The sequence below is a fragment of the Nothoprocta perdicaria genome, unplaced genomic scaffold, assembly GCF_003342845.1.
Source record: "Nothoprocta perdicaria isolate Ctin4 unplaced genomic scaffold, notPer1 scaffold_14, whole genome shotgun sequence".
Classification (NCBI taxonomy): domain Eukaryota; kingdom Metazoa; phylum Chordata; class Aves; order Tinamiformes; family Tinamidae; genus Nothoprocta; species Nothoprocta perdicaria.
The window spans coordinates 3,520,762-3,542,411 of NW_020454538.1; the positions used below are offsets into that span (position 1 = coordinate 3,520,762).

Below are 21,650 nucleotides of genomic sequence, written 5' to 3' on the forward strand. Positions count from 1 at the left end.
TGTTTTAGGTAAATGCCTAAAAATAAGCATTGCCCTCACACACCAAGTGACAGGACTTCTGAGGGCAAAAGCCTGAATTAAACACAGCCTTTCCCTGCATGCACTTACGTGGAGCATGTGAGACTACTGCACCTGGAACACTGGATAGCAGTGATTGCACTTCTACTGTCCGTCTCCATACCCAAATTCAAAGTAAATGTTAAGGAGCCAAATTAACTAAGGGGCATCTCTAGATAATCAAATGCTGTAAGAATTGCACTTGGGATCAAAGGTATGATATGCCAAACGCAACCACAGCAAATCATAGAAGAGTTTTAAAAATTAATCAGTGCTAGGGCCACTGTATCTCTACCTGGCACCTAAACAATCACTTTCTGGTTCTCAGAAGTAAAAGGTTTTAAGCTCTGACTAGCAAATTAAATACCAGAAATTGATGTTCAATGCCATTTCTTGCTTCTTTTGCTTTTCCTAGTAATTCCTCAACACCTGCATCTACCAAAGCTTCACAGCCATCTTAAGAGTAAGAATCTAACAGCAGCAGCCTGAGCTTGTGTAAGCAAAGCTGACTGGGCCTGGAGGGAAGGAGGCCGTGGATATTGCTGCCTGTTACTGCTCTAGATGCTTGAGATGTGGATAAATCCAGCAGGAGGCCAAGACTGCTGGGATGCCCTCCTGTTCCTGCCACAGACAGCAGGATTCTGGCCAAAGTCTCCCAGGGAAACATCCCAAAGGGAAAGAAATTACCCTGAAGTATTAAGACTACTTGTCCCCAAATGTCTTGCTATCTGTCTCAAATTCCTTCATTAGTGTCAGTGTATACAAAAGCAAATTTAGGGGAATAATTAAATACAGTGACTGTAATCAAATATGGTCTATTCCAGGACTGCACTGGATACTCTTACAGCCATGTGAACTAAACTTTCAGTAAAACTTGCACAGATTTTTCCCCACTGACAGGCTCTGGTGCCAGAGGAGCTGCAGATATCTGGCAGCCTTATCTCAAAGTTTAGGTTGAGCTTGCCACAGCACAGAGAGGGTTTGTTTATACTTTAACTTACATTCTATTTCCTTTTCCACCAAAGAGGACAAAGCTGACTGTCTTTGTGCCAGAGGATGATGCAGTTGAGTAGGATATGAACACGATTCATTTTGAGGTGATAAAGTGTGGAATCGCTTTAGAAAATCCCTTTCCCTCCTTCTTACTCCTTTCCCCCCAAAAATTCAGCCAATATTGTTTAAATTCTGTGTTCTAAAGTTATCTGGTAATGGAGAGAAAAATCTGAAGTTTGGACCTTCTGAGTAGCACCCGAGTACCTGAAGGCAGGCAAAGGAAGCCAAGGCACCTGAGCATCTATTTGTGATGCCTGTTAGCACCCAAACCCAGAAACTGCTTCTAGGCAAACGTACACAGGAAGCTCCCAAACTTCCCCAGCAGAAATGACCCGCTCCAGCCACTGCAGCGGCCAGCAGAACTTTCAGTTGGAATAAGCAGCTTTCTTGGGGAACCACAGATTTTGTTACCTTTTTGTTTGGTAAATATTAGTTAATGTGGTATAGAAGAAGCAGTCCTGGTACAACCGATATCTGCAAACAGTGACAGTGCTCCCAGCTTCAACAGGAGCTGCTGAGTTTGAGTGCTGCCAAGTACCTGCCAGGCAGGCCCCTTGCTTAGCTACCTAAATTGAAATATCCATGTAACGAGAGCAGATCCCTAAAACATCAGCTTATTTCTCCAGTTTGCAGATGCTTCACTAAATCCAGAAGCCGTCTTTGCAAAGAGAAAACACCATTATATTATAAATTGGAATTAAAACAAAAATATCAGTCATTTCACATAATCTGACAAGTCTTGTTGCTCTGTTCTACAGAGTTCAGTGCATATTTCAGTTCCCACCTCAAAACACACAGCCCTACACAGTCCTAAAGCAACAATCTCCCTTCAAAAATGTCAAAGTCCTAGAGAAGGAAGAAAAAAAAAAAAAAAGAAAACCTCATCCATTCTGTGAGTTGTACAGTGTTTTAGGACAAGAAAAAGTTAACTGAATCACAACCCCATTAAACGAGGGGTAAAAACAGAGGTAGCCATAACCAATGCAACCTGCAGGGAGCGAGAAGCAGTGAAAGAACCACCACCACAACCATCTTACCACCACCTTCAACCCAGGCTGCTCCTGTTGAGTCTACTCTGATCATGGCCACCAAAAATGTGCTCAGAGCTCCCTTTGGAGAAAATAATCCACTCTCCCACATAATCCTTGTGATTTCTAAGGCAGTCTTGTGTCAGTAACCAGAATGGCAGTGTTGGCTTTCGGGTCCATCTGTGACTGCCTTCAGTGACGGCATCACCTGGCCACGCCCTGTTTCCATCCGTGGGTTTCCAGAGACACAGCTGCTTGGGATGCAGACCAAGATTCCCATCATGTTAGGCAAGACCAGCTTCTGAGAACAGACTCTTGAAGTCCATTAGCTGCCTAAATACCTCAAAAGAAGTCAAACTGCAGCTTGCTCAGCTGGAGCTAAGCAAGATTAAAAGTAAAAAAAGGAAGACTTTTTAAAAAAATATCTAATATTCAATAAATCTTTTTGTCCTCCTGCTAGCAGACCCATTCTTCCATACAGCCATAACTAGGTGCTTATCTGCTGCAAATAGAGGATCTATAGGCCTGAAAAGTCTGGCCCATCCATCTCCATTCTGTTCAAGAGCAGCCCACTCAGGCTACCACGGCAGATAGGAACCGGGCAAGCCAATAAATCTTGAGAACATGAACTGTCTCTCACACAGCCCATTAGAGGCAGACACAATGAAATCACATGTGGAGAGAAATGGAACAACAAATACAAGTGGAAAAAAGCATGGACTTGCTTTCCTGCTCATCTTGCCCATCTGCTTTCTGCTCACAATTTGCCCAGCCGGGGAGCCACCTCCTGGAGCCCAAATCCAAGAATATGCCCAGGCCTCAGTCTGTTCAAAGCCTCATTCAGCAGGAAGGACCTTACACTTGGCTCAAGAGCCTGTTTTAGTCATCTTTCATCGCTGAATAAAAGCTTTGCCCATAACACAAGGAGGTGTGCATCTCTGGCCTGTGGAATATCATGTCCTGAGAAAATTCATCAGCTTAATAAACCACCCCCATTTGAAACAGCAGTCTAGGTGGGAAAACGCTTTTGTTGGGGGTGCGATGAGCATCACGTTGGTGTGTGCCCCGAGAAAATGCTCCAACACACTGGAATTCACCATTGGAGCACGGAGCACGAAACAAGCCTCCGGTCCTGAGGCTCGACAAACGCCTAGAGGGGAGGAAAGGACGAGGAAGGCAGAGCATTTCAGAGCAAAGCTCTCAGCCTGATTTCCTCACGTCTGTGGATTAATCAGACTGAGAAACACAGGGGAATTTAACAAAAACATAGGATCAAGTTTTTGGTTTTACAGATCCAGGTCTTCTATAAACCCTTTGGTATACAAGCTAATAAAAAAACATGAAACACGAGAGTTAAGCTCTCCCAGTAAGCCTAGGTGGTTTCCACCACTAATCTACCAGTCACATTATTTGGATAGTTTATGTATAGTTTGTAAACATCCTAGAAGCAGCAGCAGTTTCACAGACCCACTATAACACAGCGCTATAACCTGCGCTGTGTCAGCAGCGCAGTGCTCCCCGCGCAGCAGCAGCCAGAACTGGGTGCTCGGGAGCAACTCAACTGGCACAGGGCTGAACTGCGCTGTCCTGCAGCATAAGGAAACCTCATCACTTAAGGAAGAGCCATCACCTTCTTGTGCCACAGCAGGGCTGCTCCATGACCATGAGCTGGATCAGGAAAAGGGACTGCCTGGAAAAGGAAGCCTCTCCCCCCTTTCCTGCACGAGGAGGAAGCAGGAGGCTGCTCTGCAAACACGCTGGATGAAGCAGATGCTGGAAGTACAGCAGGAAAAGCAATATGGATCTCGAGTGAAGCATCCCTGGAAGCACTCTGCACTTCCCAGTCTGCAGCAAGCAGCAGTTAGAGGATTTCCCAAGCTTTTTTTTGCAACCATTAAACCTGATGGATCGAAGCATTTATGGATTTACACTGCATAACATTAGTAACTGGAACCTGCTGATCCCTCTGAGCCAGAGAGGGCACTTGCCAGTCAGAAGCTGCAGTGCTGAGCACTGCAAAATCAGAGATCTCCAGCACCCAAAGACATCAATTAGCACCCTCTTAATTATATTCCCCGTGCTTCCCAGGGATGTCCTGTTGTGTAGGATGATGACAGGACAATTTTTAACCACTGCTGATCCATTCCCCCTCCTTCTTCATTATAAACAAACAAAATCCTACAAAAAAAAAATATCAAATGGTTTCATACACGAGGGATAAGAGTTCATCCAGATCCAGCCTCCCCACTTTCTCCCAGTAAAAGCTCTGTCAATCCACAAGCTAGCTTGCAGTTTGCCAGTTTCAAGGAAAAGTGTAAGTATTTTATTCAATAATCATTAATTCTTCAAGTTGCCCTTCCAAATAATTTAGTGACACGAGCTAATTTTAAAGATCTTGCCACAGATCTCCAACAGCACCAGGGCTGGAAGCTCACCACGGCGAGGCAGCAGGAATGAAATCCCTTTGAGAGGGAAGGACCCAAGGGCCAGTCACAGTGAGAGCTTCTCAGGGGTCCTGTTGACATTTTTAAACTTTACTTTTTTTGTAAGCAGAAAAAAAAAAAAAGCTAAAAAATAAAATAATGAAGAAAGGATGCACCATCAGAGAAGTGCCACTTCCTTCTGCACTTGTGCAAAAGCTGGAGGGACAAGTCCTCACATGAAGAGCAGAGGGCAGATGACTCACTGTCTTCATGCGGTAACAAACAGGATCTCTATACAATCTTGAGGGGGAAATACTTTGTTTTATTTTTAATACTGTAATGTAGAACTAATTAAAATTAATATAAGCGAGTGATTGTGCTGTACCTTTAAGATACTTGAGTCTCTAGGTTTTTTGTTATTTTACAATATGAAAATTGAATTCCTTGGTACAGCTATCAAGTTTTCTTGCAAAAAGTCAAGATTACGATAAATACTAATGCACCTCCACGGAGAGGGACCTGGGAGTCCTGGTTGACACTAAGTTAACCATGAGTGAGCAGTGTGCCCTCGTGGCCAAGAAGGCCAATGGGATCCTGGCCTGCATCAGGAGGATGTTGCCAGCAGGTCAAGGGAGGTGATTCTGCCCCTCTACTCAGCTCTGGTGAGGCCGCACCTGGAGTACTGTGTTCAGTTCTGGGCTCCCCAGTATAGGAGGGACGTGGAGCTTCTGGAGAGGGTCCAGAGAAGGGCAACCAGGATGATTAAGGGAATGGAACATCTCTCGTATGAAGAGAGGCTGAGTGAGCTGGGCCTGTTTTCTCTGGAGAAGAGACGGCTCAGAGGGGATATGATTAATATGTATAAGTTCAGGAAGGGAGAATGCAGGGAGGAAGGGGACAAGCTGTTTTCACTGGTGGCCAGCGATAGGACGAGGGGTAATGGCCACAAGCTGAAGCATAAGAAGTTCCGTCTCCAGGTGAGGAGCAACTTCTTTACTGTGAGGGTGACAGAGCAGTGGAACAGGCTGCCCAGGGAGGTTGTGGAGTCTCCTACTCTGGAGGTCTTCAAAACCCGCCTGGATGCCACCCTGTGCCACATGCTGTAGGTGTGCCTGCTTGAGCAGGAAGGTTGGACTAGATGATCTGTAGAGGTCCCTTCCAACCTTAAATATTCTGTGAATCTGTTTACACGTCTCAGTGAAAGGCTACTGATGCTCTGGTTGGAAACTATTAAATATATATACACACACACATAACATACACACTTCACAAAGTCAGTAGCTATGTTACAGTTGAATGTCATTGTAACTGGTCTATCTTTATTACATTTATTACTTTATTTATCTTATGAAAGACCAACTGTCCTTAGGACAGAAGACTTCCTTTCCTTCCCACGTTTTACCTAGCGGGTTTCCTGTTTCATGGCTGCAGATGTAAAGCTTAATCACATGGGACCAAAAGGGGAGAGACTGCTGAATCCTTACAGAGCCCGTGTACAACGAACACATGTAGAGGTTCTGAGCAGGGGGACCTATTAAAAACGGGAGGAAAAGAATTTGACTCTATCCTAACTGCAGTCAGTTTATTGTATAACTGTGGTTTTGCTGGAATTACGTCTCTGGTTTTATCTGTCTTCCCCTGAACATCCCCTCAGGAGCACCCAGAGACCCAGCAGCAGAAAGTGCCACTTACAGCCGTGGTGCCAAAGAGCAGAGCCTGTGTGCACAGAGAGAGCCACCGAGACACCAAAGCCAGAGCTGAAACCTCTGCTGGGTACAGCACAAACACGGCACCCTTGTGGCCACGGGGCACCAGGAAGGCCCTGGAAGTCAACACGTCCTTCCCTGCTCCTCCGGCTCTCAGCCCGGCCCACACCTTCACGTGCAGCCGGGCTAGGAGCTCGTGCACATCCGTGTTGCTCCTCTTGGTGCCTGGGCCAGGCAGCCCCACGGGTAGGACATGGATACCCGGCGAGTTCCAGCAGTGCTGGGCCAGGAGCCGCCGTCTCCTCTCTCCCTCCCTGGCAACCACATGTGTCCGAGCCGGAAGCGGCACAGCAGCGGTGAGTCAAGGACACAGGCCCTGGAAAGGTCCTGGAAAGGTCCCACCTCCCAAACCAACCCGCAGAGCTCCCCAGGCAGCGGCAGGGCTGCTCTGGGGCAGGCAGAGCAGCCACCGCTGCCATTTCAGTGGAATGGAGCAATAAACAGCACCACTACAGCTGATGCACAGGGACCATGGCTTTGGAGAAGGGGGTTATTAAAAAAATTAGCACTTATCGCACCTATAACTAGAACTGTAAACACTTCGTCTGCTCTTGTGAACATCAGTTGGCACATCCAACTTGCACTAATTTACAGGTTGACACCAATCATCAGGATTAATAACATTTTGCTTCAAGTACGGCATAGAGCACATCTCTACAAGCCACAGCAAGCAATTATAAATAATATTTATATAATCAGAAAGTGTACTCTGCAATACACCTGTCTGAACTTTGAGCTGCAAGACAAAGGGCAGCAGGGCCAATGCTGCATCGTGAACCTACTGCAAAGGTACCATAAAAAGCTGAAAGCAAGAACAGCAAGCAAAGAACTAATGGATCCTTCTTCTGCCTCTACATGTGCTGCTACTTTGCCTTAGTTGCTATGTTGCTTAGATATGTTAGGGCAGAGATGAGGGGAAGAGAGGAAATTCCATATTGAAAGAAAAAATATGACTGAGAGAAAAAATGGAAATGCAGTTGAGCTAATGATGAATCAATAATGATAGGGAAAAAGAATGAAATGGAACTGAAAGTGAGAAAGCAGGACTGCAATGAGGCCAAAGCTTTGGAGAAGGAGCGTAGCTGGAGGGGCTGCAATCCCCTACCAGGCAGGTTCTTGGAGGCCCTGCCAATGCTTTCAGTGCCCTGGTCGAGGTTCTGCCACGCAGGCCGGCTCGGGGACTCGAGCTCCCCAGTTGCTCTGTCTCCAGGACAGCCACGGGGCTCACAGCACGGCTCCAGGTCACTCACATCACCATTAAGCGAGCGGGCACGCAGGGGGAGTGATGGGCTGGCTGCTGAGGAACTGCTGCCTACAGAATGGATTTTGACAACACAACAAAACCAAGTGCATCACGTTCAGCCTTCCTGTGAGCAATGCCCAGGAGAACACAGAGGGCAAGACCTGCTATTCAAAATTACACTGATTCCACCAGAAACAACTGCCAGTCACTTCTCCCATCTTCAGAAGCACAGGAATAGGTTCAAGTCCCACTCATACTCACACCTCTTGCTTTGGATCTACAAGACCAAAGTGCCACAAGGCACAAGGACAGGAGAGCACCCGAAAACAGCCCATGCTGCTGCCTACACAGCGGGGAAAAGGAAGAGACCTTGTGCAGAGGGGCCGGGGGGGCTGCCCAGCAGGGACCCAGTGCCAAGAAGGGCACCCTCTGTGCTCTCCAGCTGTGCACGGAGCAGAGCCCCCGGGAGAGCTACGGCAGCGGGAAAGCCCCTTGGCAAACACACACTGACAAGATAATATCGAGGGTAAACATTGTTTCCAAAACCCAGCAAATACGAGTTCCTTAAACCAGGCCTTGGGGGTCTAATGAGCGTCCCTAATAAATAAGCACAGCTTTTCACAGCACTGAACACACAGAACCCAGGCTGCAACTCGGGAACTACTGTTTTCCAGCCCACATGTGCTTAAAGTACATGTGCTTAAAAAAATTAAAAATCTATATAATATATTGTTCCCAGAGACCATCTACCTTAATTCCAGCATCTTTTGGTTGTGCTGACAACACTTAATGCCTCTAGCAAACAGGTTCTGGAATCAGATTCTTTATCAGCAACAGTGAACCAACACTTAACCAGTTACAGCACTAATCAGTCAAAAGCTAATTATCAGGGATGTTTCAAAAATAGCATACCGAACAACAGAAAACCCCAAATAAGATTACAGCTATTAGTTTTTTGTCCATGTTTTAAAAAGTGTAATAAACCATTCAATGCAGAGACAATAATTCTCAATACATTATTTTTAAGCATAGTAATTCTAATGTTAGCTATACAACTTTTATGTTTTTTTTCAGGACTTACCTATGTTTTTCTAGTTCGTTGTGTGATGACCTATTAAAAAGAAAAAAAGAAGTATTACCAAAAAGGATGAATAAAACAATTTAGAATATTTAAAAGTCATTACCTGCATAACTTGTAAAATAGCTCTCAAACATATTGTCATTTGGATTATGAAACAGCTTATCTGTTAAATGGGTTCACTTTGCATCTCTGAAATTCTTCAAGGTATCAACTTAATTTCTATAAGTAAACTGTGGGTTTGGGGGAGAATTATAATAAATTTGCATATATAAATTTTTAATATATTCAGAGACAGAATTAGACATTAAAACCACGATCAAGTTAGTATGAAAAACAGCCCACAAGATTTTCATCTGCAAAGAAAGATTATGAGGGGGCAGAAAGTGTCATAAGATCTACACAGTAATGACTAAGAATAAAAAAGCACCTGAAATCCTACTGTTCAAGAAGTCCAAAGAAAAGTGGAAAGAACAATCAGCAGTTGCTGCTGCTGTTCCTATTAACATCTTAATGCTGAAAAAGAGGCATCATCTTGTCTGAGTCTATAAACAGATTTAAAAAAAAAAATCACAATCTCTGAACTGACCGCATTGCTACGCCATTCTCTTCCCATCCACCTGTATTTAACATGCTTTCTTTTTTTAGTTTTATTTTGTCATTAGAAGGCAGCCTCAGCTTAGTTCCTTGGAAGTTTTTTGGTTGTTGGATTTTTTTTTTAACTTGATTCAGCTGGAAATATCAATTCTATTTATTTACACGGCTCAGATTAAAAACATTCCTGAAATGAAGTGACGGCCACCACTTCAAAAGCAGCAACTTCCTGCACCATTAGCTCTGCCCGACTCAAAACATTTCTAGTACACAAGGATCAAAAGAGGCAGAAGCAGTGGCAGCTTTCGGGGCTGGCAGACTGCACCAAAGCAGCCCCCCTCGCCCCCTTACATGAGGCTACAGCCCCTTCCTGCAGCTGGGCAGTGTGCGCTGATCCAGGCTGCTCTGTGGAGGCCTGAGGTGCAAGTGCACAGCCCCTTCCCACCCGCAGGGTGGGCAGAGATGTTAAAACCCTTCCCGCTCGGATGCAGGATGCTCGGGACGAGCTGCACGTACGGCTGCTGCGGCCGAGCGGAGCAGGGAGGGCGGCTCTGCCAACGCTGCAGGGGGAAGCGGCCAAGCAAAGAGCACACAAAGAAATCCCTGCTGAGCAGACACCCTGAGCTGGAGCCAGCGCCGCTCCTCGGGAGCCAGGCGAGGAGGGAAGCTCCAGCACCCAAAGGCTCCCGCTGATGCTAATTCACTGGAAAGGATCCCACCAGCATTACTAAGACATGACCTGTATCGGCTATCTTGAACCCGGCATCTCCTCCTGAGGAACCTACCAGATTTCTATTTGCAAGGCAGCTGCACGAGTGAACCATGACCAGGTAAGGCGGCTATTCCTAGAGCCGCATCCGTGCTCCTGCCCAGTGACACTGGAAGTGTTTCAAACAGTCTGTGCTACATTAATTGACCAAACTGGACTGGTTTACTGTGATTTACTCTCTTCCCTGCCTGATCACAATCAGTGGATATTGTTTTTATTCCCTACTCTTACAAGCATGGAATTTTTTTTTTCCCCCCTTCGGGAAAGGTAAAGACACTGTGCCAGAAGAGGGAGTATTTACACCAACGCACAGAAAATAAAGGGCCAGGAGGGAGCCATTCTCCCAACAAAGTCTTCAAAGTCACAGAGCCCATATTCAATGGGGACTCTCTCAGCAAAAAAATACCAGCCAGTCCACAGTTATCCCCATAGCAAAAAACGTCAGGAAGTCACTGGACAAGAGAACAACCTGCTATTTAGAATACATATGTATATTTATATGTATTTATAGCAGAAGCAGATTTACAGCTGCAGTTTGCAGCCAAATGGTCTGTGGAGCCCTTCAAACATGGCCACAAGCAAAGGAAGCTTTTGGGGCTTAGCTTAGGTCCCCTATCCCAACTTCTGCAGCTCCACCCCAAGCTTTGGGGAGCTGGAACCAGAGCTGATGATGGAAAGGTGTCAATAAAGAGGCTTTTATATAAAAGGGGAAAAAAAATCAGAAAAGGGAGACTAGGAATGCTGCTGCCTAGTGCTATTCGTTTGCAGTGGCTGTACTGTTTACTTGAGACAGCACTAATGCTCATTTAGCAAATGCCAAGCAGTTAACCAGTTAAGTGACAGCTGTATCTTCGTAGTGGATAAACTGTCAAATGAAGACTTGATAGAAGAGGAGCATGTGGAGGCAGGTTTGGGAGCCTGCAGTGCCTTCAGGCCAGCAGCACCTCCTCAGAGCTCTCCTGGTTGCCACCCCTCCTACCCAAACGAGACCTCGAGGTAACCTCATTTGAGTTACCCTGTTAATGCAGCAGCCAGAACACACAACCCAGCTCTTTATGTGGGCATTATCCAAGGCCAATCCACAGAAAGACCAAATCAGAGCCAACAGCAGCTTTCTACCAGTTTACAGAGCCAACAAGCTCCCTGCGTGGTCACAGCAAGGCCGAAGGTGACGAGCTCTCACCACCAGGCCACAGTAAAACTCCTTCTTCCACAGCCACTAGAACTCCTTCTTCCGCCTCTTCCACCCATTTATCTCACACATTGTGTCTCCTGCCAAAGTGCAGGAATTTAAACACTGCTTGAATTCCTTTCACCAACACTAGTGAGAGTCACAGTCCCAGCTATAAGTCACCGATAAGCTCCCGGCTGCCACCCTGCTTGCAACCACCACAGCAAGTGAAGTAGCCCAGTTGATCATGAGCTTAGAACTGGCGCCAACACCTCGCTAAGCCAGGGCCATCCAGCACAGACGGGGCTCACAGATCCTTCTCGCTGGAGTCTCAAGGACGATCTAAGATACCACGCGTCTGTACAGAATGAATCCCCTGGGATCATGGTGGACATGGTCCTCATGGCCAAACACAGCAGGGTCCAGCTGCACCCACACAGGAGACGGGCAGAGGGTGCTCTCTTGCACCAAGCGCCAGCTCCAGCGCCGACTCCGGCCCGTCTGCCTCGTGTTTGCAGCAGGGAGCTCCAAACACATGTTTAATGCCCTGGCCATTCCCCTGCCCTCGCTGCCACTGCTGGGCCTTACAGCTGCCTGCAACACCTGGGTGGCCACAGCACGACCTGCTCAGATTTAGTATGTGAGGACCAGTTTGGTCCTTATCAGTTGGGAAGGCGAGCTCAGCAATATCAACTGCTGTCCCTCTGGCTTCGGCTGCAGGAAAGCAAACCCGCAGGGATCCATCAGATTTGGAAAGCCGTGCAAAGGAGAGAAGTCACGTCTGCATGGTCAGCCTTACACAAAAAAAGGAAAAAAAAAAAAAAAAGAATAATAATAAAGCCAGAGTCAGGCTGTGACCCTTATGTGGCTCTGTGTGGGCACGGACTAACATGTGTGAGGAGCGCCTTGCCCCGTGGCCACGGGCTGCTGGCGCCGCGAGCCAACAGCAACAAAGGAATTCGGACGCTCGGCTCTGTTTCTATTTGAAACGCCGAGCGCAGCTTTCAGTCCCTTCTGCACAAACCCTTCACCAGGGCGCCACACAAAGCACGAGCCTATTTATATAATGCACAAACACAAATATCAATTTTAACAGATGCAAAAGATATTTCATAAACCTGCATTTATTTTGCTTTCATTTCTCCGCACTTCCAAATAAATCGGTTCCTAAACTTACAGGCCAAGTACACGGCATCACCGACTTCCAATTCCTTTCTCTGCAAGTAAATTTAACCGTGACCTCAGTAGCCTGGCAGCTACCACTAGGATTTTAGCTTTCATTTTACCTTATTCCCGATTCTTTCCCAGCAAAGATGCAGCCTCAGCTTCACTACTCATGGGCTGACACTGTCCCTTACAGTCATACACAGTGCAGGGCATCAGACACTCGGGGTTTTAAATCCACCTTTCCTGGGGTAAGAACACAACACACAAGCGGGAGAACCCAAACCCACCAAATCTAATTATTTTATGTTGTGGCAGTGTCATGCAGGGTATCGTCCACAGGGGGCTCAGTTGGAAAGGCCTCTCCTCCCCCCTTATTTTTATGTAAGCACAGAAACCTATAGATTTGAAGTTGTCACTTAAAGGTAGGAGACAAGAAAGCCCTGTTATCTGCAGGCTAACGTGGTTTCCTAACAAAGCTCCTTTCCTTATGAGCAAACGTCACCAAGTTTCATTTTTGTGTAATATTCCTCCTGAGTACATCTGTTATCTATCCATTTCACTGGATCAAGCCACAATCTCGGGGAGACATTCGAACACTTGCTATTAAAATTTCCAAGGCACAACTCCACAAAATCCAGCTCCTTCTTTAATTCCAGCTACACATTAGCAAATCTTATTACATGGCACTGCATAGCTTTAGGAACTACAGCTATTGGAGACATTTATCACTCTACAGCCAAGTACATGATAGGTATGGGTGCAACAAGAAGATGCGACCTGGCCTTACCTCCCCTGCCCTCAAAAGTCAATTACAGGCTTGTGCTTTTCTCAAATCTCCTGTTCTCCTTGCAAAACAAGAATCCAATTTCATTTGTCACAGGATTTTGGTCAAAGCTCCTGCAGGAGAACAAGCCTGAATCTCAGCAGAGGACACTGCCTAAACAAAGCAGAAAGACACAAAACCCAAAAGCATGTTACAGGGTCTGGCTTGTGCCATGTGGGAAAGGGAGCATCGTAGGGAATTCAGCAGGAAAACACACCAATCAAGTGTGTTTTCTGTGCGATGCAGAAGCGAGAAAAGAAACGGCTGCAAATTAGGTCTGATTGCCAACAACTGCCCTGAGAATAGTCTGTTCAACAGCGAACTATTAATGACCACTTCAAATTTTAATTAAAAACTATGAGCAGACAAAGCAAAAAACGTTAAATTCCTGTGGTGGGCAGGAGGCTTACAGAACTCAGATAATTAAACACCATTACACTGGTGTTTTCCCCGCTCCGATCCCAACCCTGTCGGAACGGCTTTTTCCTTGTGTCGCGATCTCCCGGCGCGGGTGCCGCCGTCCTGCCCGCAGCGCTGCCAGCCCCGCTCCTTCACCCGGTCTCTGGGGTGCCAGCAAGGCCGAGCACGGGTGACAGGATAGTGGAGCCAGGAGCGGGCCGCACCTGTGTCCCAGGGACATCGCTGCCACCTCTGCATTGGAAGGAGGTGCCCATCAGGGCCCTGGCTCAATGGTTGGGTGGCTGTCCCTCTCCCAGGCCCTCGAAGACACCTGTACGAGGTGGCTGCGCTGCTCGCGGCGACACGGACAAGCAGCAAGGGGCACAACTGGCACAGGAGACACACGCAGGGCTCCCCCGTGGCCCCTTTTCGCTTTCCAAAATGTGGAGGAAGATACTTCCCTCACTTTGAAATACATATATTATATATATAAATATATATAATATAGAGAGTGCACTTTAAGTGATTGTATGGTGCAAACACCAGGAGCTGAGGATGCTGCAGGATATAAAAATAGATAATGAAAACAACAACAAAGCCCCTGCAGCTCAGGAGCGTGCAGTTATCTGCTCCGTTCCTGCTCCTCCATCAGTAAGCATATATTTTTATACACACACAAAGAGAATAAAACCGCAATAAGGAGCATACACATAAGCAGTGATGCCTCCACGCATCTGAAGCTGCAACCTCAGTGCTCCCAGGAAGCAGGGAAAGCAAAGCAATGGGCGAGCGCTGTGCCCAGTGGTTCACGTTACCAACCACCACTCCACATCCCCGACCTTTGGCCAGTCGGCAGCCTCTGTTAATCTTTGAGTTGCTTGGGAAGATTTAACTGTATTGTCAAAGATCCAAATTCGAGTCTGAGGGTCAGACGCAGCCTCCTCTAATCCCGAAGTGGTAACAAGCAGCAACGCTGCTCTGCTTCACTGCTTTCAGGTTGTATGTTTAAATGTAAGAATAATTCCTCCCCCTCTAATTCCAGCTCACAGGAAAACCCGAGCAGCAATCGTTAGGAGCGGGCACCAAGCGGATGAGCACAACGCAGAGGTGCCCACACGGCTCTGCTGTTGCCCCTCAGCCCTTCCAAGGGCAGGTGCTGCATGGAAGCAATGCATCCCTGCTGCACAGGGCGCCTGTGTCCACGCCGAACCAGACGAACCGCATCCGCGCCGGCGCCTGCGTTTGCAGCCAGTTCTCCAGCAGTATTATCCCATCCCACAGGACAAACAGCTCGCTGCAGCTACGGGAAAGGAAAGTGTAAGCAAGCGTGTCCACTGCAATGAAGGCTAGCACTGTTATATAACAAGAATCAGGAAAAAAAAAGTCTGAACAGGTGTATATGTAAACCTGTACTCGGGAAACTGCAGGATGGTAACTGCAAGCAGACACGCACAGCTCAGCTTTAGTAATGCTAGAAAAACTGTTAGCAGTAATCTTTTAATTCTGCTGTATTTGATAGATTACAAATCCTCTCCTAAAAACTCCCCAAAGCAGCTTAAAAATTGAACGAATAACTATATGATGTGGATGACAAGGGACCAAAGAAAGGAAATGATGGAATGATAGTTCCGTAAGTAACAAAGATTTCTTGAATACGAGAAACAGAAAAAAACCGTCCATTTCTATGGTCCCTTAACAGCTGGAAATTTTAGGAGATCTGCTCAGATGAGCTGTGAGCTTTTTAAGGCAGCAGGTACACTATATAATAATTAAAAATTCTCAGGAGTGAGGCATCTCAGAAAACAAGGCACCTCCCATTCCTGTTGACTTTCTTTTTCAATTGAGCTGACGTCTTCTCTGTGCTCCAAGACGAGACAAGGCGCTCAGCTCAGGACAACACTCCGGGACAACCCCACTTAACACGACTAGAAGCGCCCGCCTGGTTTATAGCAGGGGGGAAGGAGAACAATTTCATTCCCTGTTTCCTCACTTATGCTCAAGCCACACCGCCCTGCCACGACGCTCACGAGCCCGTGTTTTTCTCTAGGAAGGAGTGAGGCAGCTTTTCATTTCGGTTTGCGTCCTCAGCACCCCACAAGCAGCAGCTGGGCAGCTGCCCTGCACCTCTCCGGCACCAGCTCCCTGCCCCAGCGCCACGGAGGATCCCGGCCGGAGGCAGGGAGAGCGGAGCAGGCCCACTGAGACTTCCTTCCAATTTGGAAAACAAGTCACGTGCGAGGCGAGTTCGTTTTAGGCTATTCCACAGGAACTGCCGTGCACGGAGCCTGCGCCGGGGCCGTGCAGGGCCCAGGGCTCCCCGCTGCGCCCGGAGCGGCGCCGGAGCAGCTCGGAGGCGGGGGCCGGCGCCGTCCCCGCGCGACAGCCTCCCGCACGTACACAGGCAGCGCTGGCCGGGGCGGCAAACAAAGCTGCGACGCGCAGCCGCGCTCCGCCGCAGGTAGCGCGGGGGGAACCAGCGCCCACGGCGCCAGGCACGTCGTGACGGAGCCGCACGCGACGGGCAGGCCCACGGGGGCCAGCTGGGCGCCCGCATCCCTGCGGGAGAGCTGCCCACGGCCGGAGACTCCCCAGTGCTCCCCTCCAGCGCCGCAACCGGAGGCTGCATCTGCTCCGCCGCGACGGGGAAGGCGGCCGGGCTGCCGTTTATAAATAAACGCTGCAAGGAGGGGGGGGGAAAGCAGAGGGGGGGAAATTAGTGCCATGCAAAGAGATGCCCGGGTGGCAATTCCGGCGTGGAGAGCGGCTGCTGGCGAGCGGGGAGCACCGGGAGCCGCGGAGGGCGGACGGCCGAGGAGCGCAGGGAGCGCTGAGGAGATGGTGTACGCGTGGCAGTGTTTATATGAGAGATCAAAACAGAGCCAAGCCCATCCAGGGAAAAAAATGGCGACTACCGGGATGGGGGAAACTAAGACACCGGATTAGTTATTATTTTTCATAAACGTATGTGCTGCACATAAGCTCGACACGTCGGAAAAGCCGCCGGTTCGTTCTGGAAGAGAGGTGCGTCTATTACCTGTTATTCTGGGATTTTCTGGCCATGGTGCCTGCCTTTGTTTTCTTTCTGGAATAGTCACTATCGAAGGGTAACACTGATGCATAGCCATGTTCTGCTTCTAGGGACAAAGTCAGCATTAGTGGCAATATATTTTTTCCATGCATTTTTTTCCTCCTTTGCAGGAACGCTAGGGTAAAGAACAGAATTTTTTTTTTGGTTGATTTGCTTGGTTTTTATTCTGGCATCTTAAAAAAAAAGAAAGAAAAGAGACCAAAAGATAATGTAACAACTCAGTAATAATATTAAAGTGCCCAAATTAGGAGGATTATTGAGTGCATATTAAAAAACAGGCCGATCATGCAGAAGGAAAAAAAAATAAAAAAATAAATCTCACAACACTGCACTAAGGGGGGGAGGGGGCAAAACTGCAATACAACAAGGGCTGCAACAGGGAGGGCAGCGGTGGGGGGGCACAGGGAGCCGCAATCCCCATCCAGCACTTGCCAAAAAAAGGGGGAAAAAAATAAAGGGGGCGGACGGCAAAAATAACAACAAAACAAGCGCGAGGAGGGCGCGCGGCGGCGCCGGAGCGCGGGGCAGGGCCGGCTTTGTTCGCGCCCCGCGCCCCGCGCGCGGCCCGGGCTCCGCAGGTGAGGCCCGGGGCCCGGCGGGGGCCGCGCCGCCCCCGCGGGCGCCGCACAACAAAGGCAGCGGGCGGCTCGCGGCGCTCCCGGTACCTCGGTCCCGTCTCTCCAGGTACTCGGCCGCCTCCAGGAGGATGAGGAGGGAGTTGAGCTCCATGGCTGCGTGCGCCTCGCCCCGCCGCGTCTCGTCGCCCTCCCCGGCCGCTCGCCGCTCCGCGCCCCGCACCGCGCCGAGCTCACGCGCGGGGGACTTCCAAGTCCCCGGTTATAAGGCACCTCTCTCAACCTACATTTGACACACCGCGGACGGGCAGCCCGGGCGGCCAATAGGCGCCGGATATTCGGCGCCGGGGCGGGGCAGAGAGCGGCGGCGCGACCAATGCGGAGCGAGTCGCTCCCCCCCGGGCCCGCCCTTTTCCTCTGGCTGGCGCAGCGCATGTTGACAGATCCCGATCCGCGCTCCGATTGGCTGGCCACTATAGTAACAATTTAGAAGCCGAAGCTTAGCAACAGCACGTGGTGGCCCAGCCCACGCGCGAGCTGATTGGCCGGCTCTTTGCATGTTAAGTAGGCGGCGGCCTCTGATTGGTGTAAGGGGCACCATGCAAATGAGCGCACGCCGCCGGCCAATGGGGCGGCAGGGGCGTGCCGCGCAGCGGGGGTGCCGCGAGGAAGAGCGGTCGGGCCGGGGGGCAGCTCGCCCAGGGGCCGTCGCGAAGTGCGCGGCCTCGAGCAGCAGCCGCCGCGCGGGCCCTTCCCCTCGGGCCTGCTCGGCGCTTTCCGTCAATGGCAGTTAAAAAAAACGCCCGCTAAGCGCAAATATCCGGGCGGTCCCGTGCGCAAGTGGAACAAAAAGGCTCGGGTGGGCGGCCCGCCCGGCGCCGCCTCCGCCTCCCGGGGACGCCCCCCGGCGCTGCCGCCACGCGGTGCCGCACTTGGCAGACGCTCCCTTGCGCCGCCGCGGCCGCGCATGCGCGCTGGCGGCGGGGAAGCCGCGGCGCGCACGTCAGCGCCCTGCGGGAGCGCGGCGCGTCACGTGACGGAGCGGCGCGGGCGCCGCCGCCTGTCTGCGGGAACGCGCATGTGCAGTCGGCGCCCGCGCCCCGAAACTGCCCCGTGCGGCGCGCGCGGGCGGGCCCGTAACGGACACGGGTCGCGCGGGCGGGCGGAAGAGCGCCCCCAGCAGCGGCCGCTCCTCGCGCAGCGCGGCCCGGATTGCAGAGTATTGTCCGCGATCCTGTGAAAGCGACGCTGCTGCCTCTGTGTTGAACTCGTAGGAGCCTTGGCGCCGCCTCCTACGAGTTCAATACAGAGAGGCAGCAGCGTCGCTTTAAGCAGAGAGCAACCCTCCAGCTTGAAAGAAGGGCCGCACTTCGCCTTTTTCTTACATTATCCCGTTAAAAACGCATACACATTGCACCCGTGTTTTATTAGCCTCTATCTCGCTGCCTCAGGTGTGTCAGTGTAATGCAGCTGCAGAAGAGACTGCGTTTTAAGGCCGTTTGGCCCAGGGATCGGCGATGAGACAACACACAAGGCTGTCAAGAAAGCAGCGTTGCGGTTGACATGTAAGAGACATTTTTATCCACCTGGAACAAGATGAAGTGATCCCATGAATTACCAAGGAGAGAATGTGTTTAGGTTGCAATAATAATGATAATTTAAAAAATCATTCTCTGATTTTTCACCTGCTGTTCGAATTCAGCTGCATTAGGATGAGATAGTAACGGTGCACTGTAAGCGCAGCCCTTTCCATTGGAATTTGGGGGAGCTTTTCCATCAACTTTAACTGGAAGTAGAAGGAGACGCTGTTTGGCATTAACTGCTACGGGATGAAATCATGTGTGTAGGTCTGGTTCCATCTCCACGTCCATCTCCATGGCAGGAGGAACAACTCTCCTGTGAGGGTGACAGAGCCCTCTAACAGGCTGCCCAGGGAGGCTGTGGAGTCTCTCCTTCTGTGGAGATCTTCCCAACCCGCCTGGATTCCACCCTGTGCCCTGTGCTCTGGGTGTCCCTGTTGGAGCAGGGAGTTGGACTGGATGATCTCTAGAGGTCCCTTCCAACCTGAACCATTCTGTGATTCTGTGTTGGCCACACAAGAAAGTTCCCTTTGCCTCCCTTTGACATGCATAAAACATAGTAAAGAAAACGCAGCCCTACAGCTAGGGCAAAACCCGTGCTCAACCACAGCCACAGTGATCTAGCACCGTTTCACGTTTTGAGAGCGTTTATCGTGTCTCTGTGAGTCCACGTGTATCCTCAAGCTGAGCTGCACACATGCTGTGTCAGGAAGCAAAATGAATGGGACAGGGTTGCCAGGGCTGGCTCCGCTCCACGCTGTGTACGCCGCGGCTCTCCCTGCACCCAACTCCAGCCCGTTTAACCTTTCCTGGGGTAAAACCATCAGACTCCACGTGGTTCCGCTTCCTCCTCTCCTCCGTGGACTGCAGTATTTCATTTGCAGAGGGCTGTTTTGGGATGATGAGGCAGTTTCGCGGCAGCGCCTGCAGTCTCCGGGGCCCCGTGCAGCAAACACACCCTTCCCATGCAGACGGGCAGCGCTGGGAAGGGACGGGCCGCTGCAGCCAGCAGGGCTACGTGTGTGAGGACGTGTTACGCAGCAGCTCGCTGGCCTGGTGCTCTTGCAAAACCAGCTGATTGCTGCCTGTCGTGGCTCTCCCTCTCAGCGTGAGGCGTATTTGTTTAAACAAGGAGCATGTGCATCACCACAGACACACACATGCGTGCACGCACACACGCGCACACCCTCCTGATGACATCTAGAATGTTTTATCCATAGGACTTTAGGAGGGACACTTTGCTTCATACTGAACAAACGCTGACAAACTTTTACCTGTAACATTTGCTCCAAAGGAGCTGTTCTGTATAGTACTAGAGAACTTCTTTTCTACTAAGATTATTTCCCCTAGAAAGAATGAAGCTGAGTCTTCTTCAAGAGGCACCATAAAACCTTCTAAAATCTGTAAATTCATTTGGGTCTTTTCTATTTTTTTTTTATATATAATCTCATATAAACATACATATATACACATATATACAATTAAGAACTGGGACTAGCTTCAGTGAGGTCAGTGTGGATGCACAGGTGTAAAGGGGATGTGAAAGAAGATCAGACTTTGAGAACTGAAGATACACATATGCCCAAAGGCTTGGCGGATTTGCCTCCCTAAATAGCCTTTTTTTTCCCATTTCTGCGGACGTGCAGCAGGAACAGCTGAGTGCTGAAGAAACAGCTGGCCGGCAGCGATAAAGGGGGCCTGTCACTTCGTGGCAAAGTGAAAAACTTCTTATTTAGAAGCAGGCGGGAGCCCCACCAGCAGCCGCACCCCACAAGCTGCGCTTTGCCTGGGAGTGACCGTGTTTACATTTCCCCGTGGTGTCAGTCAGTCCCTTTCCAAGAAGCGCCCGCTGCCCCGTGGGGTGACGTGACGTGTCATCGGTGACGTGGGGGCCGCTGCTGTCCCCCGTTGCAGCGCGGGAAGAGCCCTAAGGAGGAGAATCCACAACTTGAGAGGCTTTTCCATTCACTTCTCACTGTGTGTGTCCTTAAAGGAATAGTCAGTTCTTACGTGCTTCTTGGATTTGACTCAGTGCAGCTACTGTGCATGTTTTTCTTTCGTTTCTTTAAGTTCCCTGCTGTATCTTATCCCCGTGTCAAGACCTTGGCCTCCCTCGCTGTGCCTTGGAGTCCATTCCCCTGTTTTCCTTGGGTGTTGCAAGGCTTGGTTAATTAGCCAGGAGCTCTAGTTCTCTTCCCACACATGGGGGGATCCGCACTCGGAGCTGGCGCAGACGAGTCTCAGCTCCTTGTCTCAGCATCTCAAGTCCCATTTAATTTCTCAGCTAACCCGTGATTCAGATTTTTAACTCTCTTTCCTAAATATGGAAACCAGAACAGCTGGAAGTTGAATAGAGGAGAGCTTCAGATATGACACCTTTGGCAGTATCCAGGCTCAATGTGAGACACTTTGGTTACATCTACAAAGGTGAGTTAAGTGAGGCAAAAAACACCATTCTCGTCCCCAAACTCAGCAGAGAGTCACTGCAGCCACTTCACCCTGGGTCTCCTCTGGGCTTGCAGTGATGCACATGTGGCATTCAGTCTTAGACTTTATTTTGTATGTGTTTGTTTTTTAGTGTTTTGGTTTGGTTTTAGATTACAAAGTGTCTAAAGTAACACATGTGCTGCAGTCCATGAGAGAACTGCTTTCAGAGTCTAAAATAAAGGTTATGTGACATGGGGGTATTTGGTGTTTTTCTGGATTGGTCCTTGGTCTGTGATACTCCTTGAGCTGTTCCAGGCAGGGATTTGGAAAATCACTGAATCACAGAACCACAGAATGGTTGAGGTTGGAAGGGACCTCTAGAGATCATCCAGTCCAACTCCCTGCTCCA

The 21,650-nt window shown here is 49.5% G+C and overlaps 1 protein-coding gene across 1 annotated transcript in view; it reads right to left on the reverse strand.

Moving 5' to 3' along the window:
* The window catches only part of MXD4 (MAX dimerization protein 4), a 30,785-nt gene extending 13,397 nt beyond the window's left edge, over positions 1-17,388 (reverse strand). The window contains exons 1-3 of the mRNA XM_026034180.1: positions 17,325-17,388; positions 16,606-16,705; positions 8,652-8,681 (exon numbers count right to left, since the gene is read on the reverse strand). Coding sequence (XP_025889965.1) covers positions 8,652-8,681; positions 16,606-16,705; positions 17,325-17,388 — 194 coding nt within the window. The remainder of the gene's footprint in view (positions 1-8,651; positions 8,682-16,605; positions 16,706-17,324) is intronic.
* Between the last annotated feature and the right edge of the window lie 4,262 nt (positions 17,389-21,650).